The 23666-nt window shown below is 37.8% G+C and overlaps 1 protein-coding gene across 7 annotated transcripts in view; it reads right to left on the minus strand.

Annotated features, from left to right (window-relative positions):
- Positions 1–23666, minus strand: part of MPP7 (MAGUK p55 scaffold protein 7) — a 181159-nt gene that overhangs the window by 72594 nt on the left and 84899 nt on the right. For all 7 annotated transcript variants that reach the window (XR_010883523.1, XM_067291837.1, XM_067291841.1 and 4 more), the window contains 2 exons: positions 11364–11441; positions 6787–6867 (listed from right to left, as the gene is read on the minus strand). Coding sequence is in view for 6 of the 7 variants with exons in the window: in XM_067291837.1 (XP_067147938.1) it covers positions 6787–6867; positions 11364–11441 (159 nt within the window). In the remaining variant the exon portion in view is untranslated. The remainder of the gene's footprint in view (positions 1–6786; positions 6868–11363; positions 11442–23666) is intronic.

A 23666-nucleotide genomic window follows, 5' to 3' on the forward strand; every position in this document is an offset into this window, starting at 1 on the left:
TTATATGACTTAAAAAACACTAAATTTGTCCTGATAGGGATACCTTTCAAATGATGAATCTCTCATTTTACTATGTAAACGATTAGGAATGCAATTGCTGTTATAGACTCAAAGTTAAGAGCAAATGAGATCTGAATAATATATTTCAAGTTTGTCTCAAAGTGAATGTAAATGGGATAAAATTGTTAAAGGAACTAAAAGATGGTCCATTCTTTCTATAGTCTTCCTGGTTTACAGCCACACCAACAAAGTAAGTGCCTAAAATGCTAAATCCTACAGTTTATTGTTTTTGTTTTTCAGATTTCAAATGTTTTATAAAATAAATGACAGTTATACTCTAGTGCTATGGCTCTGTCCCCAAAAGAACACAGCTTTTCCAGATTGTTAGAAAAGGAATTGAGAGTCAGCAATCATGAAGGCTTCTTAATTAAAAGTGGAACAGAATTTTAAACCTTTAAAATATTATACAGAACATACAAATTAAAGCAACCCTCATCTTTATTTCCTTAGTTGGACATTGATTTTTGTGTTTATAAGGATAATATTAATATTAACATATAAAAGTAATTGTATAGGTTTTGGAGCAAAGAATAAGAACGTAGAGGAACAAGACAAACATCTCCTACTCAGTTGTAAAATACTCTGTAAATATTTCATCTGGAAAAAAAACCTAAGAATACTAGAATGTACTCAATTCATTCCTTATTCAGTTTAAATGCAGCTACTTATTGAAAGTTTTTTCCCCCTGTATCACAGTTGATGCAAAATTAGCTGTAAAGGGAGAACATACTGACTACTTGTGCATATTCACCTTCAAGGTTCAAATTATTATTTGCACGTGACTTAAATTTGTACAGATTTTCCTGAATAACAACAAAAAAAAGGTGCACAAATATGTAATTGTTCCTAGTTCTAAAACAAAGCAAAAGTCTATGGATAAATAAAGATGCTGCTCTAGTGCTATTTCTGTTTTGGCATTTCATTAAAAACTGCAGAAAGTATGTAAATATCTACAAAAGAAATACTTGAGGGAAAAATAAAATTTCAGTGCACTCTAGTCAGTAAGTTAGAATTCTATGCAGAGCTAAGATCTAAGTCTTGATAATTAAATTGCCTTGATATTTGAAGTCCATAGGGAATATTTTAAATTGAGAAATGGAATCCAAAGAATTTTCTTCAGTACAGTTTTCCCAGATCTTATGGTTTTATATAAAATAGTGTGCCAGTTCTCAACAGCACACTTGACAGCATACTCAACACATGCACCTCATCTCCTCTTTTCAGAGTCTTAGTACATGCAGTCTTGTTTAAATCATGGAAGGACACAAAACATCCATTTGTTAAACTCATCTATGGTTAAAAAGTGTAGTAGATTGAAATGCTAGCATACTTTGAAATTCTTGGATAATATAATTGCTAACAAATAACCAGATAGTAACTTAGGTTAATTCAGCCAGCTGTAAGCTGAAGAAAACAAATGTCTGTCCTACCAGAATGCCACATGATATTCTTGCCAAGAGCTCATTTCAAGACTCTTCTACTACCTTAGTCTCTTTCATCAAACTACATGCCTAGGGTTCCCCTCTTCTCTCAGTTTTAGCCCTTTTCTAATGCTTCCCAAACTCTTTCAATCTCAGTTTGATCATCTTTCATATTTACTACATCTCCTTTCTCACAGTGGCTACCACTGGGCTTCTGCTACAAGTGACAGAGTATCTCCAGCATCCACTTTTGTTCCACAGGTGGGCCTACTGAGAGAGAAGACCACTTTGCTAACTTGATTGTGACAAGTCCATAAAAATACAGAATTAAATTCCCTTTTAGAATATATGTGGTATGCATGTCTTGAACCTTGGTCTTCTACTTATATATTCCAATTTATATAACTGCACAACAATGGAAATAAAATATTTTGTCAGCAGATACTGTCGCTAACTTACCAAAAAACCCACAGTCCTCTCAGACACCAGCAATATTCCCAGATTCATAAAAACATAAACACATACTCTACAAACACATCTCTCAATTGTGCTGATGGCTGCCTGCTACTTTATCATTTTAAAACTTTTTGCCCTAATTTCCAAAAATCTGTACAACTCCCCTCTTCACCTGCATTTCTTTTCCTATCACCTAAGACCCTTAAATCTCTCCAAACTATAAAGCATTAAAGCTGAGAATATTTCTCTCTTTTTCCTATTATTCATAATTTTTTTGTAAAAACACATAGGCGTGCCCTCCCTGAAATCAGAAATGCTGTTTCTCCCTGTATATCCCCACTATATAATTTCCTTTTCTTGAATGCTTAATGCATGTCATGAATCCTTAATGTTATGTCAAACTTCATACACTGTGTATTTACAGCATATGTTAAGTAACATTAATATTGTTATTAGACAAGCAAGCTAAGAGATATTTGTTCCTGCCTTTTAAACTTTGGAAACAGAACATTATGGAAATTCCTCGTTGTTTCACTCAAATATGTATAGAATCATATAACCTCATGTAAATGACTCTCAACAAAACTGCAATGTAGAATGCAAATCTTGAAAACACAAACTATCTTTTAAATGCTTCTTTTAAAGAATAAGCAAGGCAAGCTTGAAACAGAGTTAAAATATCTAATTCATGGTTACACCTCAGGAATTGTAAAAGTCTTAGAAAGTCACTATGGGAACTGAAATAAATCTAAGTAGCTAGTTGCACTATTCCATTTCCAAACAAGCCAGGAATTAACATCTTCAAATGCAGCTTATTATCCTTAATTACACAGAATAAAACATTAAGTAGAGCAACATGGTCCTCCATTCCTTGCTCATTTGAGGTTATGACAAACATACCACACTATCTAACGCTTCTAATGAAAATAGTGGTAGCTGTTTAGCAGAACACTACACAGATTACCGAACAGGCAATTAATTTAAAGTGCTAGCTCTTGATGTTGAACAAGTGAAAAGGGTTAAAACAGTCTAAAAGTCAGTCACAAGGAAGTCCGTAACAATCAGAACGAGGCGTCCAGGTCTGCTCTCAGCAAGGCTGGCACTGAAGCCGCGGGAGCTCTGTTGTCCACCTTGTGAGGCCTCGATGAGAGACGAGTAACTACAGCGGCTGCTTGGGCATGGGAGCTCCGCAGCTTGCTTTGCTGCAAGGCACAAGGGACCTGCGAGTGCTACTGTTACGACAGCCAGTAGAAATAGACAGTTGTGGAAGACAAAAATCTCACTTTCAGAAGTCTAAGATTTGTTTACAGGGACCCACAGCAGGCAGACCCAAGCCCGATCTGCCTGCACTTCAAGGCACCCAGACGTGACTCAGCTCTGGCCCAAAAGCCATGCAGGCTCGAACTGCATTGCACCGTGCCCGAGCTGGCACGCTCTGCTGACGGCTGTCTGACAATGAATCTAAATCTACCTACGGGTGACCAGACAGACACATCCTTAAGGTTTATATTTTATTGCAATTGAGTAAAACAAACAAAATCCCAGTGATCCTGCCATACCTCACAGCTTTAAGAAACAGAAGCACAATATATAAGCTTCAATACACCTAGTTCTAGTTATTTACCACCATTCTAACTTTGAAATATTAAACTATTTTAGGTTGTTGGGTTTTTTTTTTTAACAACCAACTCAACTGGCCTTTTAAACTGGCATAAGAATGTACTGAAAGTGTAAACATCTATTAAGAGTTATCTTCCTCATTTGATTGTAAACATTTAATTGTATATTTGCAGTTATGACACAAAAGACTTGAAGATGTATGTTGCTGTACTTATGTTTTCTGAATGAGAGATAACGAGATGCATTTCGAAGTGTTAACTCCTGGCCTGCTTGAAAATCAAACACTGCATCCAGCTGAATTCAGGTTCTGAGGTATGGAAATACTGTTCTACTTGTTGCTGTCTTTACAAAGTAAAACAAGATTACAGCATATAAATCATGAATCTTCACTCAACATTGGAAACGAAACAAAAAACAATAGATGTTGCTGGCCTGTGTTCATGGGGCTCCGCAGCTATGTTTTTAATCTGTAACACAAATGTAATACCTTACACACAGATAAACAAATCCACTTGATTTCTTCCTGGAGCTAAGTGTTCTGTTCTAATTCCCGGTTCTATTTTAATCAGATGAGATAAAACATGATGAAAGTGCACCTGGCAAAACCTTGGAATAAGTTCTAGCATATTTTGAAAATCTCAGTTCTATTAAATGTAACTGTCTCAGAAAAACTATTTTCTTGTTTAAAACATTCTTCTCTGGATGAAAACCATGGAATAACATGAACTCGTCAAAGCTTTATATATCAGATGCAAACACATACATGCAACAAATTACCAAAGCTTTATGTATCAGATGCAAACAGATATATAAGTAATAAAACAATTTTGTAAAACAAAAGGAAAATATGTAAATATTCATCTAATAATGCTGTTGCTGGAAATGTCTCTCAGTCACTCATTCTTTTTTTGCACATTAACCAAGTCTATGAATTTATAATTACATTCTAACACCTGTCCCTTTACACAACTGTAATGCAGTAAATACATCCTAGCCATCCTTCATCTCACTGTGAATGCATTACAGTAGAGCTGGAAGAAGGTGTAAGTACACCTGCTGTCTCCAGCTGACACCATATTATAAGCCAGGTCGGGAGAGGAAAGTTTCCCTAGCAGGATTAACATGCAGCTAGCTTAAGTCAATCCCAAATCAAGCCATACACAATTGGTAGAAAAAGCCTATGCAACATTATTGGAAAAGACTATCATTTATCCTAAGTAGTTTCATATGTGTGAGAAAGAGTTGTTTTAGACATCATTTTGCCCCAGGAACGTAGACAGAAGGTCAAAACACAGAAACCTTTTCCAGGCATCAGTATGATACAGAAGGGCTAGAAAAACAGGCAACGCACTGCATAAGCTCAGACACAACTCAGACTCAAGAAATCTCTGGGAAGGAACTGGAGAAACAGAGTTCCTACTCCCTCCTTCCTTTCCCTCTCTGCCGTAGAGAGGGTGGGGAAAGCAACACAAGAATTCAAAGCAAACAGCCCATGCCTGAATGCAGTACTCCCGCCTCGCCGACATGATGGAGGGAGAAGCAACATTTACCCTCTCTCCCAGCCATGCTTGCTATGAGGTGGTGGGTGGAGAAGATATTGAATGGGCAAAAATATCAGGCATACACAGGCAGTTCTTTCCCCTAACACACACAAACTCTTGCAAGCAATGCAGGGAAGGGAAACATGCGTGCCTTATGCAGGATTAGCCCACCTGGCCATGCAAAGGGCTCAGCGTGCTAGAGCTTGCCATTTCCTTCGCCTGTAGCCAAGAAAGATAGTCAGCTAAGTTACTGCATGTGTTCAAGCACATTAACCACACCGAGGGAAATGTGCTTCCTTTCCTGAAATCCCACTATGACCTACCCCAATGCATTTAACTCACTAAAAGACAGCGAGAGCGAAACAGCGGCTGAGAGTAAAACAGGGAGACAGAGACAGCGAGAGGGAGAGCCAGAGAGTGCGAGAGACAGTGAGAAGGAGAAAGAGACAGCAAGGGGGGGAGAGAGGAGAGAGAGAAAGGGGAGAGGGAGAAAGAAGGAAGTAGAAAGAGATAAAAGCTTAGGATCTCTGCAGTTTGATGAATCAACATTTTCTACTGTAATAGAGTATGGCTAAAAAGCAACGAAATTCTCACCACTGCTCATCACTTCGGAGAAAAGCAGCATTTTACTGTGGTAACTGTGAAATAAACAATTGTGCAAAAACCTTTAAAATAAGAGACATCATTGCTCTATGTTTTAAAATTTTGTAAAACTTTGAAGATATCACAGTATCTCAGGTTCTGAATCACTGCTAGAGGGAATGTAAGGAGGCGACTGTATCCAAAAGTGCTATTTCTCCTCTTACCAACGCCAAAGTTTTTCTCTGAACCTATCAGCTGCTGCATTTAGTTATTGTTGCAATATGTGCCTAAAGCCGTCAGTGCTCGACTGCTCTGTTAGAGTGGAGAAATAACGTGATCGTATGCTTTAACAATACACAGGGGAGCTTCTGGCTGGATAGCAGGAAACAATTTTCACTATGAGGATAATTAGGAATAGGAACGGGCCGCCCCAAGAAGGCGGGGAATGCCTGTTCTCGGGCATTTTTGAGCCCTGACTGGACAAAGCCGTGAGCAACCTGGCCTGCACAGCCTGCTTTGAGCAGGATATTGGTCTAGACGCCCTCCCAAGTACCCTTCCAACCTGACTGAGTTTACGGTCCTGTATTCTACTGTCAAATAAAAGGTGTCAAGTTCCCAAAATGCACTACAGAGAACCCCTGGAGTTTTGCAGAATACTTTTTAAAATGAGAATTTTTTGAAAATTACATCCATTAGGAACATTGTTCCAAGTATAAGGTCATGTTATTTATGCACAAGGCATTTAACTTGCAATTAAATTGAAGTTATGATTTAAGTCTTTTTAGTAAAAAGATATTTTTAATAAATTCATGAAAAACATGCAATAAAAGTTAGCCAAAGAAAAAAGTCAAATAGCTACTTTTTGGAGTATCCACTGTAAATAAACAATAGCTCTCTATAGCATTGCATTTATAAATATCAGTAGCAGTGTAATAACTTACTGGCAATATCAGATGTGTTTCTCTGTAGCAGATATTTCCTATCAATATTGTGTCCCTTGTTAAAAATGCACGTATTTGTTAAAGCAGAGGGAAGCCCATGCTGCCTTAGCGAGCAGGTGCACACCCCCATGCGGTAAGCATTTTGCAGGTGCAACGCATCCTCACCTTGAGATTGGGTTTTGCCAGTAGCTTCAGCAGCTCTCTGATCTCACTGTTTGGTGGCTTGCTCTGCAGCTCCTCAGTCAGCTGTGCGGGAGATTGAATCGACACAAAGACTGTTAGGAAAGCACTGAGGTATCCAGTGCATCAGCGACAACCGAGAATCTATCTTGTTCAAGGTCATTACTTTTCAGTGTGTTAAAACAGAAGCCAGCATGAAGAAAAACACCGTCAATCACTGTGCTTCTTTTTCTGGCCCTCAGTGGACCAGATTTAAGCCAGGCCTTTCGGCTCAGTTTAACACAAGTAATCATTTCTGGCAAGAGCGGAGCCAGATCACATTCTGATTTATAGCAATAAGGGCAAATCCCAGCACTTCATTTAAGTGAATGGCCCTTTGCGTGCAGACAAAGGACTGCTTGTAAAAATGACTGGATCAAACTTTGACACTGTCTATAAAAAACAGCTTCTGAATGAGGTGGTGAAATCCACACTGTTTCCAAAAACCCACAGTAGCAGTGCTGTTTAGGACTGGGATAAGAAAGCAAAGTGCCCCTACAGTGCAAGCAATCTGAACCTTTTATTATGTTTACACGTACACTGGAAGCAGCTTGTTAAATGTACAGCAGGTTAATCATAATATGGTTTATAACAGGTCATCAGCTATTCAAGCCCCCAAAATGCACAAAGCATGTCCTAACAACAAGATCAGTAACTTATGTTTGGTTACCCTACAAAACTGTGGTTTGGTGAGCAATAGAGCAGCAGTCTAACATTTCAGCCCATGGCTAGGTGGTTCATGTCTTGAGTTTGTCTTATCACTACATTCTCAACTAATTTGGACTCAAGAGGCATATTTTACTAGATGAATTCAGACTTCAACTGTTCTTCCAGCAGAAGAAATAGCTAAAACATATTTCATGACACTGAACTATAGTTTAAAATTCTGAAGCAACATAGCTCATAATCCAAATTTTGATTTCAGATAATCACTTATTTTCTTTGCATTAAGTCAATACCAAAAAAATTTCTCAGAGAAAGATTGGTGATTTGAAGCAAGCAATTTTATTCATCTAGCTTAAATTCTTATTTTCAGTTTTTTTATAAATTAAGATTTCAAAAAAACCCCCTGGTATATAAGCATATTTTGCATAAATTATGCATAATATACAATTACAGAAGCAACTATAAAAACACCAAACTCATTTTGAATACATTTTGTTTTAACCTTCAAATTAACACAGAGTTAACAAAACTGAAAACAAAAATTTATCACCTACATTCCCTGTAATTCATAAGACAAAATTGTTTATCAGACATATCAATGCTAATCTTAACAATCTTATATTAAGATAGTAGGATTAGGAAAAAATCTCTGTAGGAAAGGTCCAAATGAAATATCTGATGCACATAAAACCAGGAATCAAGGTAATCTGACTGAAATCTAGTCTGCAAGTTCTGGGGAAGAGCTTTGCAAAGCTGAAAATAATCTGTGACAGACATGAGAGCAGTTCAGCGATACGGGCTCCCCTTTCTTCTCTTCTTTAGCTTGTGCTACTCATTCCTAGAGAAGAAAATCGAGGCACCTGTAGCTGCATTGATCAAGACTACTAACCAGGCAACAAGAATGATCGCTTCAGGGTTTCTCAAAAGTCATGCACAAGCAGAGCTGCCATTTGCTTTGATGGTGCATATGTAGATACAGGTACATAAGGTTTAGAACAGTCGGAAAGAAAAAAGAGTATTTTGTTGTTTTAACAGACTGTTTTTAATCTCATTGTAACTTAGAAAGTATTTGTTCAGAGATGCAACAATTAAAAACTTGTTTTCACTCACACAATTTACAAGATTTTTGCGATTACTCCTATGAAAGTCTTAGGGGTACATGTAATGCTTGTGATGTCTAAAGAACCAGGAACACAAGGCTATGCTCTCCATTAGCAAACATGTCACCAGAGCTGCTTGCCATGCTTCCAGCAGCTTTGGACTGGATTTTTGTTTGCTTTTTGCTGTTGCTGCTCAAGTGCAAAGACTTGTGACTGCTAATGGTAGGAGCTCGGTGGAATACTTCAGGAACAAACATCGTTACCGCAGCTGATCACCATATTTGCCAAAGACAATTGCCAGAAAAGCTGCCAGAGAAACTCTTCTAAAATCCATTACTGAGGGAACCAAACATTTTACCAAGCTCTTTATGAAAAGCAGCCATTAAAGAGAGGCGAAAACAAAGCAGCGCAGAGCCATCATGGATTTGGAGTGAGTTTGGCTAAAGAAGGAATACTGGAACCTGAGAGTTCAAAGTTTCTTGGGAAAGTTTTGAACCTTCTTTTGTTAGTATAGCGCTTCTAATAACTTAAAGGCCTAGTTTGTAGCGCATAACTGTACCTCAGGCAATGTCTGTACAGTTTGCAGCAAACCAAGAGTTCTGCATCAGACACCGCTGCTCTAAAATAAGAGGCAAATAGAATCTCTGATGAAAAATTCAGCTGAAAAGTCACTGGGGCTCAGGGGAGAGAAGGGAAGGCAGCTAGAAATATGAAAATGTTCCAATTGCTACCGCTAAAATTGCTTTAAAAATTAGTGCTGAACATAAAAATAAAGACACACTCTTAAAACAGTTTTTAGTCATGCTAGCAGCACCCCAAATTTAGGTTTTAAATCAAACAGGAAACATGCACTTGTTAATAAGAATACTTCCTTGTTTGTTTAACTATAAAACAGTTAATATCACTAGGGAAAAAACATTCATGTAAAGCATATTGAAATAAAAGTGTGTGTTATATCACTAATATGCTCTTAAATCCCTGAACTTGACAACTAGTCAGATAAATGTGCCAAACATTGAATAGCACTTTAATCCCAAAGCTCCATGTGTCTTAGAGCTGCAAAAACCATGGTATGTAAATTAACTTACAAGCCTGAGGTTTGCTGATAACTATTGAAAATATACAAAATCCTGCAACATGTAGCCTGACTTCAGCTGCCAGTGGACACTCCACTTCTTTAGGATGCTGCCCATAAAACCAGCTGTTCCACTACACGTATGCAAAAAGGAAGCACCAGCAAGAGGATCTTTAAAAAGAAGCTGTGCATATAAAGTTGGCAGGTGTCTACAGACATTCATGTCTTAACATACGAACATTTAAAAAATACTACTAAAAGATATTCATAGAGTAAAACCCCCCAACCTCTCATAACTGAAGAGTGACAGAGTACTTTAATTTGGGAGTTTCCACACCATACATTTTAAATGGGGTAGAAAAAGAACAAAGTCGCTCAGCATTTCTAAAAATATCAAAAACTTAGTTTTGCATCCAAAAATAAGCAACTGATTCTTATTAAGAATTTTAGCCCAGAGATCAGTAACACAAATGTTAACAAGGATTATTAATATGTCACCAGGAACTTAATGAAGAGAATTTCAACTAGCTTTCTAATTTTCAAAATTACTATTAACATTATTAAAAGCTACTTGAAGGTTATACAAATATTACTAATATATACCTAATGTCAAAGCTAATGCATTATTATATTTGGTATGTCATAGGATATAGATTTCCTCCCACTGAAACATTATTAAATTACAATATATCCTTTTTTACACAGACTTCAAATATATTTAATTTAATGTTTCTTTAGGATGTTGCCATTCTCAATTCACAACATTTAACCAATTGTCTAATTTAAAAATCAAAGGGTATTAATTATGTTAAAAAAAAAAAAAAGCTAAGCTTTTAAAACATCTATAAAATATGACAAGTTTCAAACATGCCATATTTGAAACAGATCCCAATACATACTGCCTTTTCCAAAAAACAACCTGAGATCATCAATTGCAACAAAGACTTCTGGATTTTACCTAAACCACAGTTTATTAAACATTTCTCTGTCCTGGCCTACCTCAAGTTCAGTCATAGTTTATACAGGTGTGTGCACAATTCATCTGAATCCCTGAATTAACCAAATAGCAAGAAATGGCAGGTTGGATTTTTTTTCTTTAAAATAAAAATTATAGTAACAGGAAATTAACTACTCCATCAATGCCGACCACTTCTACAATTTATTTTTTGGTTATGAAGGTAGTTTGGAAAGCTCTAATATCCATAAATCACTACTGTATTTTTTTTTAAATAGTTTTTTTTCAACAACCCTTCTTCCTAGGTATTTCATATGCCTCATTTCTGTAGTATTATCTGTCATTTTTCATGTTCTGTCAGCAGTACAGCTATCTCATTTGTCTTTATTTTTCCAAAGCATTCCTCTTGTCTGTGACTTTCTCAAAACACCAATAGTTGACAGCTTTTTCCCTCCCCGTAGCGTTCCAACCTGTAATTTCTATTACGTAGTTACCAAAGCAGAACAAGAGGCTATCTAGACGCAATGTTTTTATAACAGGCAAGTGAATAAATATCAAAGTAATATCAGCAATAAGCCCAGTGATGACAGCACCTCTGGAAACATTTGCAGCTTCTTATGATTTCAGCTCAGAGGATTACATTCATATGTTTGCACTATGAGGAGTTCTGCTTGTAGACGGTTTTTTGGGAGACTTGGTACCAGTGATCTCAGCAGGGGACACTTACATCATCTGCCAAGGCTGCTGCACCATGGAGTATGGGCACAGGGTTCTGTTTTTCATAATAATGTAGTTTTTCATGAATCTAGAAGACAATAGCACAAAACGGTAAGTTTATTTAGCAGCAAGAGAAACATTACAGATAACCCTGTTAACTGATCTGTTGAGTGTCTGTAACTAAAGAAACATCCTTATAGTAACCTACAGGCAGCAATCATGTAAATGTAATTCATCATCATCCTCTGTTGAAGTGCTAAGAATATGAAATCAGATGGAAAAAATGCTCAGTATGTAGACCAACCCACAGAAAAACTAAACATTTGTGATTTTCTCCCCCTGGCTTTCTATGTCCATATTTCTAACATATTGCTTTAAGTATCAATTACATTTTATATTGCTGCTGAAAACACAAAGCATAAAGTGTTTATCCCCGAGATGGATATAAATAACCCCCGTAAATTATGATTTATGAAGTGAAATAATAGCCTGCCACCCACATCTTGACAGACAGCTTAGTGGAGCGGCTGCCATCATTAAAATAATTCAGAAACAAGGGCGAAGTAGTGCTAATATGAATTCTAACACATCTGAAGGAAAAAGGCAGTACTCCAGCAAATTAAAGTCATTTAGGAACATTTAAAGTTTTTAATGTAGACTCATCAAAATTAAAAATGCCGTGTGCTTTGGTTCTTTCAAAAGGAGAAAGGATATACCATCATTTAAATAGTCAACCGCTTTACTCCTCCACAAATCATGCATTTCAAATTTGAGATTTTTCCAGTGTTAAAGCTTAAAATATCCAAAATATTTTAAAGCCTCTAACAAGTTTCTTAAAGGTTACTTCAGAATGGCATAAAGCAATTAATTACACCTTCCATTTTATTTACATTATTTTCCTCAAGATACAAACATATACAAATATCAATTAAAAATAAATTAAAAAAACCCTGATAACCATATCCGAATTGAAGCAAACACACTTCACTCTTGGATTACTACTTTAGTGCCTCTGCTCTGCAACAGGCCTGGGCTCCAGATGCATGGAGGAGTTGCAGAAGCAGCCAAAACAGGGACTTTTGCGCCTGGCAAGTGGGGGAACGCGAGCTCTGGCAGAGGCCGCTGGGCTCCGAGCTCTGCTGGGGACCCCCTCACACGTAACCGGGGTATGGGAAGCCCCCCGCTACCTCATCCCTGGCTGGCGCCCCGCCGGGGGAAACCTGTCGTGAGGAACGGCACAGGCACCAAGCAGGAAGGGCAGCTGGAAGGAGCAACCAAACCAGTGATCTTTCCACATTCAGAAAACGTTGTGAACCGACTGGATCGTCTCTGCTGCGCGCTGCCTTGTTTCCCCCAGCCTTCCCTCCTCTTCCGCATTAGCTTTTCCCCTGCTTCCTTTTACTCGCTCCTCTCACTTCCCGGGGCTCCCTCATTCTTCTCCCCATCCCTTTCTTTTGAATTCAAACTTAACTCCTAACAACTACACGTACAGAAGAAAACAATGTTATGTAAATGAGGCTTGCCATTTTTATTGTTCTTTCTGCCATGTCTCATAACACTTTCTCAATCCATGTCTGGTTTTATTCATTTAGACTGTAGGTTCTTTGAAGTAAAGGCCATATGATACCCTGTTAATGCAATGTGGCATAACAGGATCTAAGTCTTAGCAAATTTACAGAGATGATGAAGGAATCGATGAAGATTAGGTCTATAAGTGGTTTGTTAAAGGTTATGACAGTTCTGAAATGTCTAGATGAACCACAAAGACAAAACAGTTGCTCAGTTACTATGAGATCACTTCATCAAATGATTTCTTCTGAACTCTATTTGTACTTAGAACACGAGTTTGAATTCTGTTTGTGAACATAGCTTATGTAGACATCAATTTACTCAGAAAAAGTAAGATTAATCCAAATTGGATGTGGCCAAAAGCATAAATGGCTGGAAAAGTTCATATTTCTAGCTTACAAAGCACAGAAACTAAACAAAGCAAGCAGCTACAGCTTCCTGAGTTTAGCCGAAATTCATGGTTTACTTAGACGGTGAACTTGAGTTTCTAAAAGGCTTAATAAATCAGAAAGCCTCAACTCCATCATTTTTTTATTGCTTCAGCCAACATCTTGATTCTCTCCAGGCTGAACTTCAGTCAGCTCTGAGCTTAAAGCAGTTGCCCAAGGCTACCTCCTACGTTCTCAAGAAAATAAAAAAGCCACTTCCGATGGAGCTGTTTTTACCCTGGACACCCAGCAGGTGCCTTCACCACTGAAATTAGAAAAAGAAGAAGGAAAAAGAAAGCCAAGACATTCTTCTGTTAGCCACCCATCTTAGAAGAAAATGTTACAGAATTGTAAATTCATGCAACAAAAATAGGGATATAAAAGAAGGTATTATGCAACTTTAACAACTGGTTATTGGCACTGCCTATAACAAGCAAATGGCTGAAAACAAATTTTATTTTCCTAGCAGTGGATATCAGAATTCACCAAAACATTTAAGGAAAATCATTAAGATTTTATTAGATTTTATTAGATTATGGATGAGTTGTAGAGAGTAACTGAAAAAACAGATCTGAAGCATACAATAGAAGCTAATCAAATAAGCAAGAAAATTTAATTATTATTATTAGACAGTGCTGGGCATTAGGTGTTGCTCCATCCGGGTGGAATTTCTATTCCTTTCCCGTAGCGGCACCATGACTGATGCTACCAATAAATATTACCTGTTCTATGGCAACAGCCACTACGACTTCAGCACGCTTCCATTCAGTCTGCAAAGAGGTTTTGTACAAACAAACATCTGATTTAATTCAGTGGGTAGTATTTTGCCTTGTTTGTTAAATAATTTTAGTTTTTTTTGTTTTTAATTAGATTTTCATACTGCAATATCTATCTTTCATCTCCTTATAATTTAAGGGAGTTATGTAAGCAAATTAGAAAGCACTGGTCTACACACAAAGCTGCAATAAACTCACAAAACAAGGATTACCTTTCATGTCAAGTATAAAATTACCATACATATCATAAAAATATTACTTCCTACTGCTCTCCTACAGACACTGCCCACTTCTAACTTCTGGATAACTGATATGTTTATACTGTGTGCAGCACATATATAATAAGTTCCTGAATTCAGTAAGATAGGAGATTTTGTGCAACTTAACTGAGAAAGCAAAAAACTTCAGCGAGGCAAAAATATGTTCATGTTTTTTCAGGCAGCTAGCAAATTCCTTTAAGTAAATCTTGAAATAGTATTTAGGCATAGCATTCAAGTGGGCCCTGTTCAAATCAAATACATTTTTAAAATACTTCAGAATGACAGTCTGTATTTTAACATCTTAAAAAGTATCTTTGGCTAGTTACAAAGAGCTAGTTAAAATGTTTAATATTTAATATTCAGATGCTTTCTTAAGTAAATGTCCAGTTCAAACAACTCTACAGTTAAAAAGCTGTAAGTTGAGGCTGTAACTTCTACATGCTGTTTTAATTTTATGTTTTAAATTCTTCATGCTTGATCTCTGCTTATTGTGAAATTTTTGAAGGAAATGATAAGGACTGCGTGGGCTGCATTCCTCACTTATTTTTTGAAGAAAAAAATTCATGTACTGAATACACTAGGAAGGTGGAGAGGTAAGAAAGAGAGGACAGGAGAACCCACATTTCCTTGTGTTTAAAAATTATATTCGCTTTTAAATGCAACCCCAGAAGTGACTGCAGTAATAAGGGCAAGTCACTTATACAACAACCCTAATTACCCCAAGCCCTTTGCAGGTAACAATTAGAAATGTTCTGGTTGTTTTTCCACCTATATCACACTTACGCAAACTCAAAGGCTATGAAGTGTCAAGGGGGTGACTTAAATCAAGTCAAGCATTAACAGATGACTTATTAATATAAAAACTTCTTCCGTATACCCTTACCTGCTATTAAGGTGGGAGCCAATCAGTGGGACCTGCCATACTTTCAGACAGAGAAAACAAGACAGACAGACTCAAGATTCACTCTCAAGATTAAAACCACTCTAAAACCAAAGTGAAACAAGTAAAGAGACTCCTGGAAAGACTGCATATCCTCACTTCAGCCGTCAGAATGATCTGTGAGTATTGATATAATCAATAGCCAAACATTTTTACATCTCTTCTCCCCTTTCCCTTGTTTTCTGTATCTTCAGAAAGCTGGTGTTATTACACCATCTGCAAGCATAACCACACTATGCGGGGAGATGCAACAAGGAGAAACCTGAACTTCCTTGGCTACTGGAAACAGTCTAGCCACAGTAATAGCTGGCAGATCTAGTAAGGCTCATATACCTTAGCTAAATGTTGTCACTTTGTGAGGAACCTTGTAAAATAAACATACATCAGAAAATGGTCTAAAACAAATCATTCCTGAAAAAAAGGTCTAGTCACAGTGAATCAGTTTCACAGTAAAAAGGCTTCAGAACGAAGGATTATTTCCCTAGATCCTCGTCCCCTTATACAACTATTAGACTTTAGTATTAGTCTCACGCATTCTTCAAGCAGACTTTTCATCTTCCTAATGTAGAGGCAAACCTTTACAAGGTAGCTCAATTTATCCAACAGGAGCTTAAAAACTTGAGTGAAGAACTGATTACAAGCAACAGGTTTGGCTCTGGCTAGACTTTACTTTGATACCTCCTGAGATAGTCAGTTTTGGTCCAAAGCTATCTTGTAATAGTTATGTTTAATTTTCAAGAGGATTACTGCATTTTTCTTTTTTTTTTTTAACGCTCAGACAAAAAATACACCCCAGTAGTGTTACTATTCCAAAATGACAAAGTTTCTAAATTCTTTCTCAGAGGTCTGAATACTAAAGGGAAAAATACTATTTTTGTTATACATTCTAGAGTTTAATATCTGCTTAAATAATCCATTCCTCAGCTGGATAATATGATCATGCTACCATGCCTTATGAGAAGACAGAATATTTTATACTGAGTATGTAAAGTATAGGTAGAGTACAACTCATTAATGACTACTCTCTGACCATCCAACCAGTATTTTACCCATCCAGACTGTAATGTCCCAACTTGGATACAAGAATAATATGGGAGAGTCTCAAAAGCCTTGCTAAAGTCAAGGTAAATGGCATCCACTGCTCTACTCTCATCCATGTATCCAGTCATTTTATCACAGAAGGTAATCATGCCTTCTAGTTGATCAGGCACTACTGATCCTTGGTGAATCTATGCTGACTGTTCCCAACCACCTCCTCCCTTCCATGTGCCCAGAAACGTGTTCCAAGACAATTTGCTCCATGATTTTCCCAGAGACCAAAATAAGACTTACTGGCTTCTAGTACCCCAGATCATCCTTTTGGTCTTTTTTGAAGATGTGCACAGCATTTGCCTTTCCCTTGTGACTGGGCACTTCCTCTGATCTCTCAACCTTTCAAGGATGATACACAGCACTTGCAAATTCACGTGGTTACTTTGCCTTTGAATTTCCCAGACTTCAACGTGATGAATGATCGTGGTTATAACTACCAACTTTAGAAAAACTGCCATGAACACTGTCAAACATTTTGGCAGCTTCTCCACATGCTGCCTTTCAGCAATATCACCTGAGTAGCTAATTATTTTCTCAAATCTGAAATGTGCAACTCATACTCATAGATTCACAACTATCATTTTATTTCCAAAATTGAATTCTTATACAAAGAGAATTTTAAATTTAAACACCTAGTTTTAGTGACAGTATTGATGAAATGAAGACAATGAGAACCATACAAAAGCAAAGAGTTGAAAAGCAATACAAAATAAGGTGGTGCAAGTACTTTGCACCTTTGTAAATCTCACTCTATGAGATTAAACTGTAATAGAAATTAAAACCATCCTGAAACACTTTGAGAGAAGTATGACAGTAGATTCAAAACAGTAGGACAGACAGCCTGTTTAAGATGAAATATTTCATGTTTTCAACCATTTACGAGAGATTCATTTTAAAGAATCCCATTTAATAAGAAAGGTCTAGCTTATATTTTGTGGCTATACTGGAAGTCCAGTAACATTGATACCATTGCCATCTCTTTAGTAGAAACCTGTGGAGAGCCTAGGACTGTAGCATGCTTAAAAAACCCAGAAAATCCAGTACATCTGTTTTAAGTTCTGGCATTTTAGCATAAAGCTGGAACCCTGGAAGCCTCTTCACAGATGAGACCCAGTCTGTTAAAGCAAGAGTTATGTATAATAAAGAAAACACACAAAGTTGTTCTGTGGAGTAGATGGCTAAGTTACTGGGGTTTTGGGTTTTGATTTTTTTTTAATGACTACCTATCTTTTTCACTGTGGGGTTCTTTGGGTAGTCTTACCAGGCTCTGCGAAAACTGACAATCAACTTTTGAGAAAGGCTGCAAGAGGGAAAAATAATCATTTGCAAATTCATATAGTTTTGGCACATTTGTAGGCAAGGGAAATTGTGTCTGGATTTTCCCAGAGAGATTGAATTAAGTTTTCTATTAAAAAAAGTGTAGCAGAAATACATTTTCCTCAGTGTCCCCAGCCTGGACTATTTCAAAATCCACAAGGAGCTTTTTTGTGTCAGACAAACTAATATCTTGAGCAACGAATCTTACCAAATAAACCTCCTTTCTCCTTTCAGATTGCATAAGCTCCAGGTACAGTTCCAATATTACTTGGCTCAAAACAGCACGGGGAGGGGGATAAGTATGTGCACAGAATAATATCAGTTTCTAGTACCCCAGCTCCATTATGGGAAGGAACCCCCTTAATACAAGAGTAATTCTGCTAGTATTTATTAAGTTCCAATACAGTTGTATGAGCATAGCTTTTCTGAAAGGCTCTAAAGAACGACAAAGCAAATTCAAAGAAGCCACAAACTACATACCCGGCTCTGGAAATGGTAGCTTATCTGAATATTACAGTCCAAGATTTATTAGCAATCTGATAGGAAGTTCTTCACCTACAAAGTTTCTGGACAACTTAAGCTCCAAAGAGGAGATCCAAAAAGGACCATTTTCCCATAAGCCGATTCCACACAAGAAATGCAGTATGTCAGGCAGGTTCTCCTTTTTCTGAATTGAAGAAACATATTATTTAACTGTTGTTGTATCTACTGTTCCATGCATAAGAACATAATGTTTTGAAAGGAGATACCAAGAGTAATTGTCAGCAATTTCAAAGTAAAGTTTCCTGTAGCGGCTCTGAAAAAAACATTTTCTCCCCAATCCCAGTGAGGTATAATAAAGATGCAGAAAACTCCTAGGATTAAAAGGTTTTAAATGTTCTGTATATCAAAGCAAAAAAAACAAAACAAAACAAAAAAAAACCCACACAAACCAAGATACAAGCCTATTTTTGCAAAATAATTTTACGGAATGTAAACAGAACATTAATATTTCTGTCTTTCATTCTTTACATCCTTCTCATTCTCACTCCTACTTCTCTATATAATGACATAAGCTTTGTCTTTCTGTCCTGTCTTCCCCTTCTCGTTTCCAGCTCTAAAGTATTTTTTAATCTTTCTTGCTTCCTCTTCCTTGTTTCTGCTTTCTTGTTTCCACTTTCTAAACACAAATTACTGACAAGTCAAACATTTAAAGCAACTGGAACTACCCTGCCCATATGCTCATATTGATATTAGTAGTTTGTTCTGTGGGTACACACACACACCAATCCAAGGCAGACTAATTCTGGAACAGAGTGTATTACCTTTTGAGCAGTATCAGAGGCTTATATCCTCTTACTAGTTATATAAACATTCTCTTATCTGGGAGTGAGTTGTCTCTCATTATGGAGACAAGGTACCTGCAACATTTGGCTAATCATGTGCATGTGGGAAAACATGCAACATTGGCTATGTCTAAACTAGTAAGCAACAGGACAGAATGACTGGCAGTGAGGACCTAATCACCGCGCTGCACACATTTCTGGGGTTTCGCTCTGGACTAGCCTAGTCTAGTCTGCTGAACATCCCTGAGCAGCTCATCTCCTGGGGTAGTTTCACCAGAAAGGAATCCAGCTCACGCACTCTGAGGCTGCTTGCTGATGCAAACCAAAGCACCTTAAATTCAGATGATGGGAGATTTCTGTCAAAAGTGCACTTCCGACATGAACTAGAATGCCAATATAAACACACCTGCTAAGCGCCAAGACATGTCTACAAAAATATCCTGAATGCCTGTCTTCTAGACAGTCCACAATGTTAGACAGAACATCTCCCCCAGCTGCTCTCTTTGGTATACACTGCACAGTGTGTTGGTAATCAGAGTACCTGAAATCAAAGCACTGGGGGAAAAAACCATGCAAATTCTGGACCAATTGGCTTGGACACTTGCATGGATGCATAATCAAAGACTCTCTTATAGACAGAATTTGTTAACGGCTCACCAAAGTTTCAGGTGCACATACACTTTGCATAAAAGTCTTTAAATTCACTATTGGCACCACAAACCGGGAAGATGCTACTATCGAGAGGACCATGCTTACACTGAGAAGCCACAAAGGATGAGGAGAACATGAAAAGAAAGCAAAAGAGGAACTGATCGGGCCTCAAGTGCTGGTTTCAGCTTCATTTGTAATTTTGTGTCCAGCATCTGTAATATCTGGAGCAAGAAAAATCATTCCAGAATGGACGTCAAGATATCACAGAATCACAGAATCGCTGAGGTTGGAAGGGACCTCTGGAGATCATCTAGTCCAACCCCCCTGCTCAAGCAGGGTCACCTAGAGCACATTGCACAGGATTGCATCCAGGCGCATTTTGAATATCTCCAGAGAAGGAGACTCCACCACCTCTCGGGGCAACCTGTTCCAGTGCTCTGTCACCCTCACAGTGAAAAAGTTTTTCCTCATGTTCAGATGGAAGTGTCTGTGTTTCAGTTTGTGCCCGTTGCCTCGCGTCCTGTCGCTCGGCACCACTGAAAAGAGTCTGGTCCCATCCTCTCGACACCCTCCCTTCAGATACTTGTACACGTTGATAAGATCTCCTCTCAGCCTTCTCTTCTCCAGGCTAAACAGGCCAAGCTCTCTCAGCCTTTCCTCATAAGAGAGATGCTCCAGTCCCCTAATCATCTTTGTGGCCCTTCGCTGGACTTGCTCCAGTAGTGCCACATCCCTCTTGTACTGGGGAGCCCAGAACTGGATGCACTGTGACTACACAGGACACATTTCATCAATAGTGCCAGAGCCTACACAGTGAGATTTTAAGACGAGCATTAGGTGTTTGTTTGTTCACTAATGGCACTAGTCTAACTCTGGGATTTAGACAGTGAGCTCACTGTCTAAACTGAGTAATAACTGTAGGTCAAGGTGAAATGAATTACTTGGAAGGAGAAAAAGAAACAGTGCACTAGAATGTAAAAAGTGAAAATAACCATAAAAATAACCATAAAAATTCCCAAACTATAATTACATACCAGCATCTATGCTAAAAGAGCATACCTATATTGTTTGAGGTAAGATTTTAATTAAAAAAATCATTTACTTCCCCCTCCTTTTCTCTTCCCAAAAGCCTACCATATCAGATGAAAGCAACAGGAATAATTAGTCATTTTTTTTGCTTTACTTTCATCATTTAGTGGGTGTCTGCAAGCCTATTTACATAGCACAGAAATATGGACTGTATACAAAGCTATTGTAAAAGTTCTTCCTGAACTTTCCTATAGAATTTATCATTGTAGTATTGGCATGTTAATGAACTCAAACAAACAACTCCACATTAATATGGCATGATGAACACACGAGGTGTATGAGAATTGAGCTGCAAATCAAATGTCAATCCCTATCAGATACCCATTGCAACATCTTGAAAATTGGCTTTTTCAGAACACCTACAGCTTTTAAATCACATTCAGTGCAGGCCAATTGACTTGAATTGCAGTTAGAGGCATAGAATATTGCCAAAAATTCAGCACTCTGTATTTCAAAGAAGACAAACAAAATAAAAATGCATAAATCATAGCTACCTACTCAAAGTTTGCTTTAAATTTCATATCACAAAGGCAAAGAGAATTTCATTCCCCACAGTAATATTCAATTGCCTCAAACATAAATTAAATGCTTGCACAATGCAGACAGGTTTTCAGAGAATAACGTTACATGTATCAAAGCAAGCCTCTGAAGACATAAAAACAGATATTCAGAAGTCTCTATTTTGGCCTATTTTCCACAGCAAAAAGATTCATCTCAACAGGTGAGCAATTCTCTCAAGTCCTTGGTCCAAACAGCAGGTGCATTACATTCTTAAGAATTCATAAGCAGGCAAAAGGCATGGAATATTTCTGCCTGAATGGTTAGGTGTCAATAAAGTCGTAAGTCATTCAAAACAATAATGTTAGGCAACTTTAACATACAAAACTAAAAATCCACATTATAATAAAAGAATCAGAAGCTTCTTTATCACTATAGCATGAAATCACCTAAAAAAAATCAGAAAGACTGCAGAGTGTCTGGTATAAATTGTATGATAGTTCAAAACCAAAACAGACTACAGAAATTGAAGGCCAAGGCTGCAAGAAAAAACAGTATCAAAGAGATTATATATAACATTTTAATATTTCAGGAACCAGGAAACACTGAACAGCCAGAACATGGGAATGACCAGGCTATCCAAATGCTCCAAGGTAAACACAAAAATCCAGATTCCTAAGCTCTGGCATTATCTCAACTGCTGCTAAGCGGCGTTTTTGTTTGTTTGTTTTTCTTGGGGAAAGGGGGATTAGGTTTACAATAGGAAAAGTTAACACAGGTGCAAAAAAGATGATCCTAGCCCCAAGAAAACTCAGTAACTAGGTCCTTTAATACTTCTTTAAGGAACCAGTTCACTCATACAAATGAAAGGACACCCAGCACTGAACTCAATGGAATTTTTTTGTCAGCTTCAAACATTATGTCCATTGAAGATTAAACCCACTCATGTCAATGCTGCAGGAAGCATCCTAGCTATCAGTGGAAAGAAGCCTGGAAACAAGGTCTGAAAGCTCTAATCAGGCAAATGGATGTGTTTTCTGCTCAGTTCTTCTTTTGGGCTACAGCGGAACCCATGCAACCAAGGAAATGGCCCATACGCTTTTCCAAGTCACAGGAGTATTGGAAGTCCATTATTTGAAATATGCCAACAAATAAACCTGCATATCATGACTATACTGCTCTGAGATTGCCAAAAAATGTGGTGATAGTGGTCGTTTCAAGTTTAGAGCAACATTGTCTGTGTCGTAAGAAATCTCCTAGCTTTTTCCTCCCAGGATGCTGGTTCAGGGAAGTCAAGGCTATTTTATTTCCTACGCTTGCAACACCAATTAACACCATCACAGCAGGATAACCACCAGGGCAACCCAAAAGAGCAGGGATTCAGGTTACAGCAACTGGTAAGAATGTACTATTTGCCAAATGACGCGACGTGTCCTGCAGCTGGCAGCTGAGGCTCCGCTGCCTGTGGCACCAGGTGACTGCAGGGGGAAGCCGCCATGTGGCTGGGACGGGGCTGCGTGCAAGCGTGGTGGGTCTGAGCCATTTGCCAAAGGCAGGTCACCAACAAGGACTGCACGAAACTGTGCTGGGTGCCTGGGCAAAGCCCACCCATCTGCCCCTCTCACCACCTCTTGCCTGCGGTCAATATAATTAAACTAGTGGGTCACATACTTTATTATCTGTAAAGTAAGCTAAACGGTTACTGTTATTGATAGATCTGAGAGTGCAACTTCTCATTTAAGGACCTTACCAAAAAAAAAAGCTGTCTCATATTTCCAATTTTGTAAAGCTTCTTTTCTACAATTTCTTCATACTGTGCAAGAGGTCAGTAGTACCAGAATATGGTTTTGGAAATTATAACTGTACATAGTTTCATTAAAAACTTAGCATGTACTTACAGTGCTATGTGACTATTAAAAAATTATTTTTTTAAGTTGGTACCAAATTTACTCAGGAATAGAAATTTTTCATTTGTCCAAGCATCTCTGTCTTGATATTGGACTAAAAACAAGTTCCCCTGAACAACACCCACACGGATAGGTAACAAACCAGTCACTCTGTAGACTTCCATGCCAATACGAGTTCCCAAAGTGTTTTTTTGCTTAGCATGTTATTTCTTACTGCATGTTGTTGGATTGAGAGTGGCAGCACTGGAGGAGAGTGACTACCTCCAGAGCTGGTCATGACTTTTCCTTCAAATAATCTTCTGATGGGAGATACTCTTTCAAGGACAAAACAAAACAAATAAGCATTTCTGTGATTTCTGTATGTATCTACTCATTAGTAAATCTCCTAACTTTGCAACACACCTCTTGTGTTAAGAGAAGGTAAACTAGCATCTGAGCATCCATCCAGTCCTTAAAGATAA

This window comes from Apteryx mantelli, chromosome 2 (assembly GCF_036417845.1).
Source record: "Apteryx mantelli isolate bAptMan1 chromosome 2, bAptMan1.hap1, whole genome shotgun sequence".
Lineage (NCBI taxonomy): Eukaryota > Metazoa > Chordata > Aves > Apterygiformes > Apterygidae > Apteryx > Apteryx mantelli.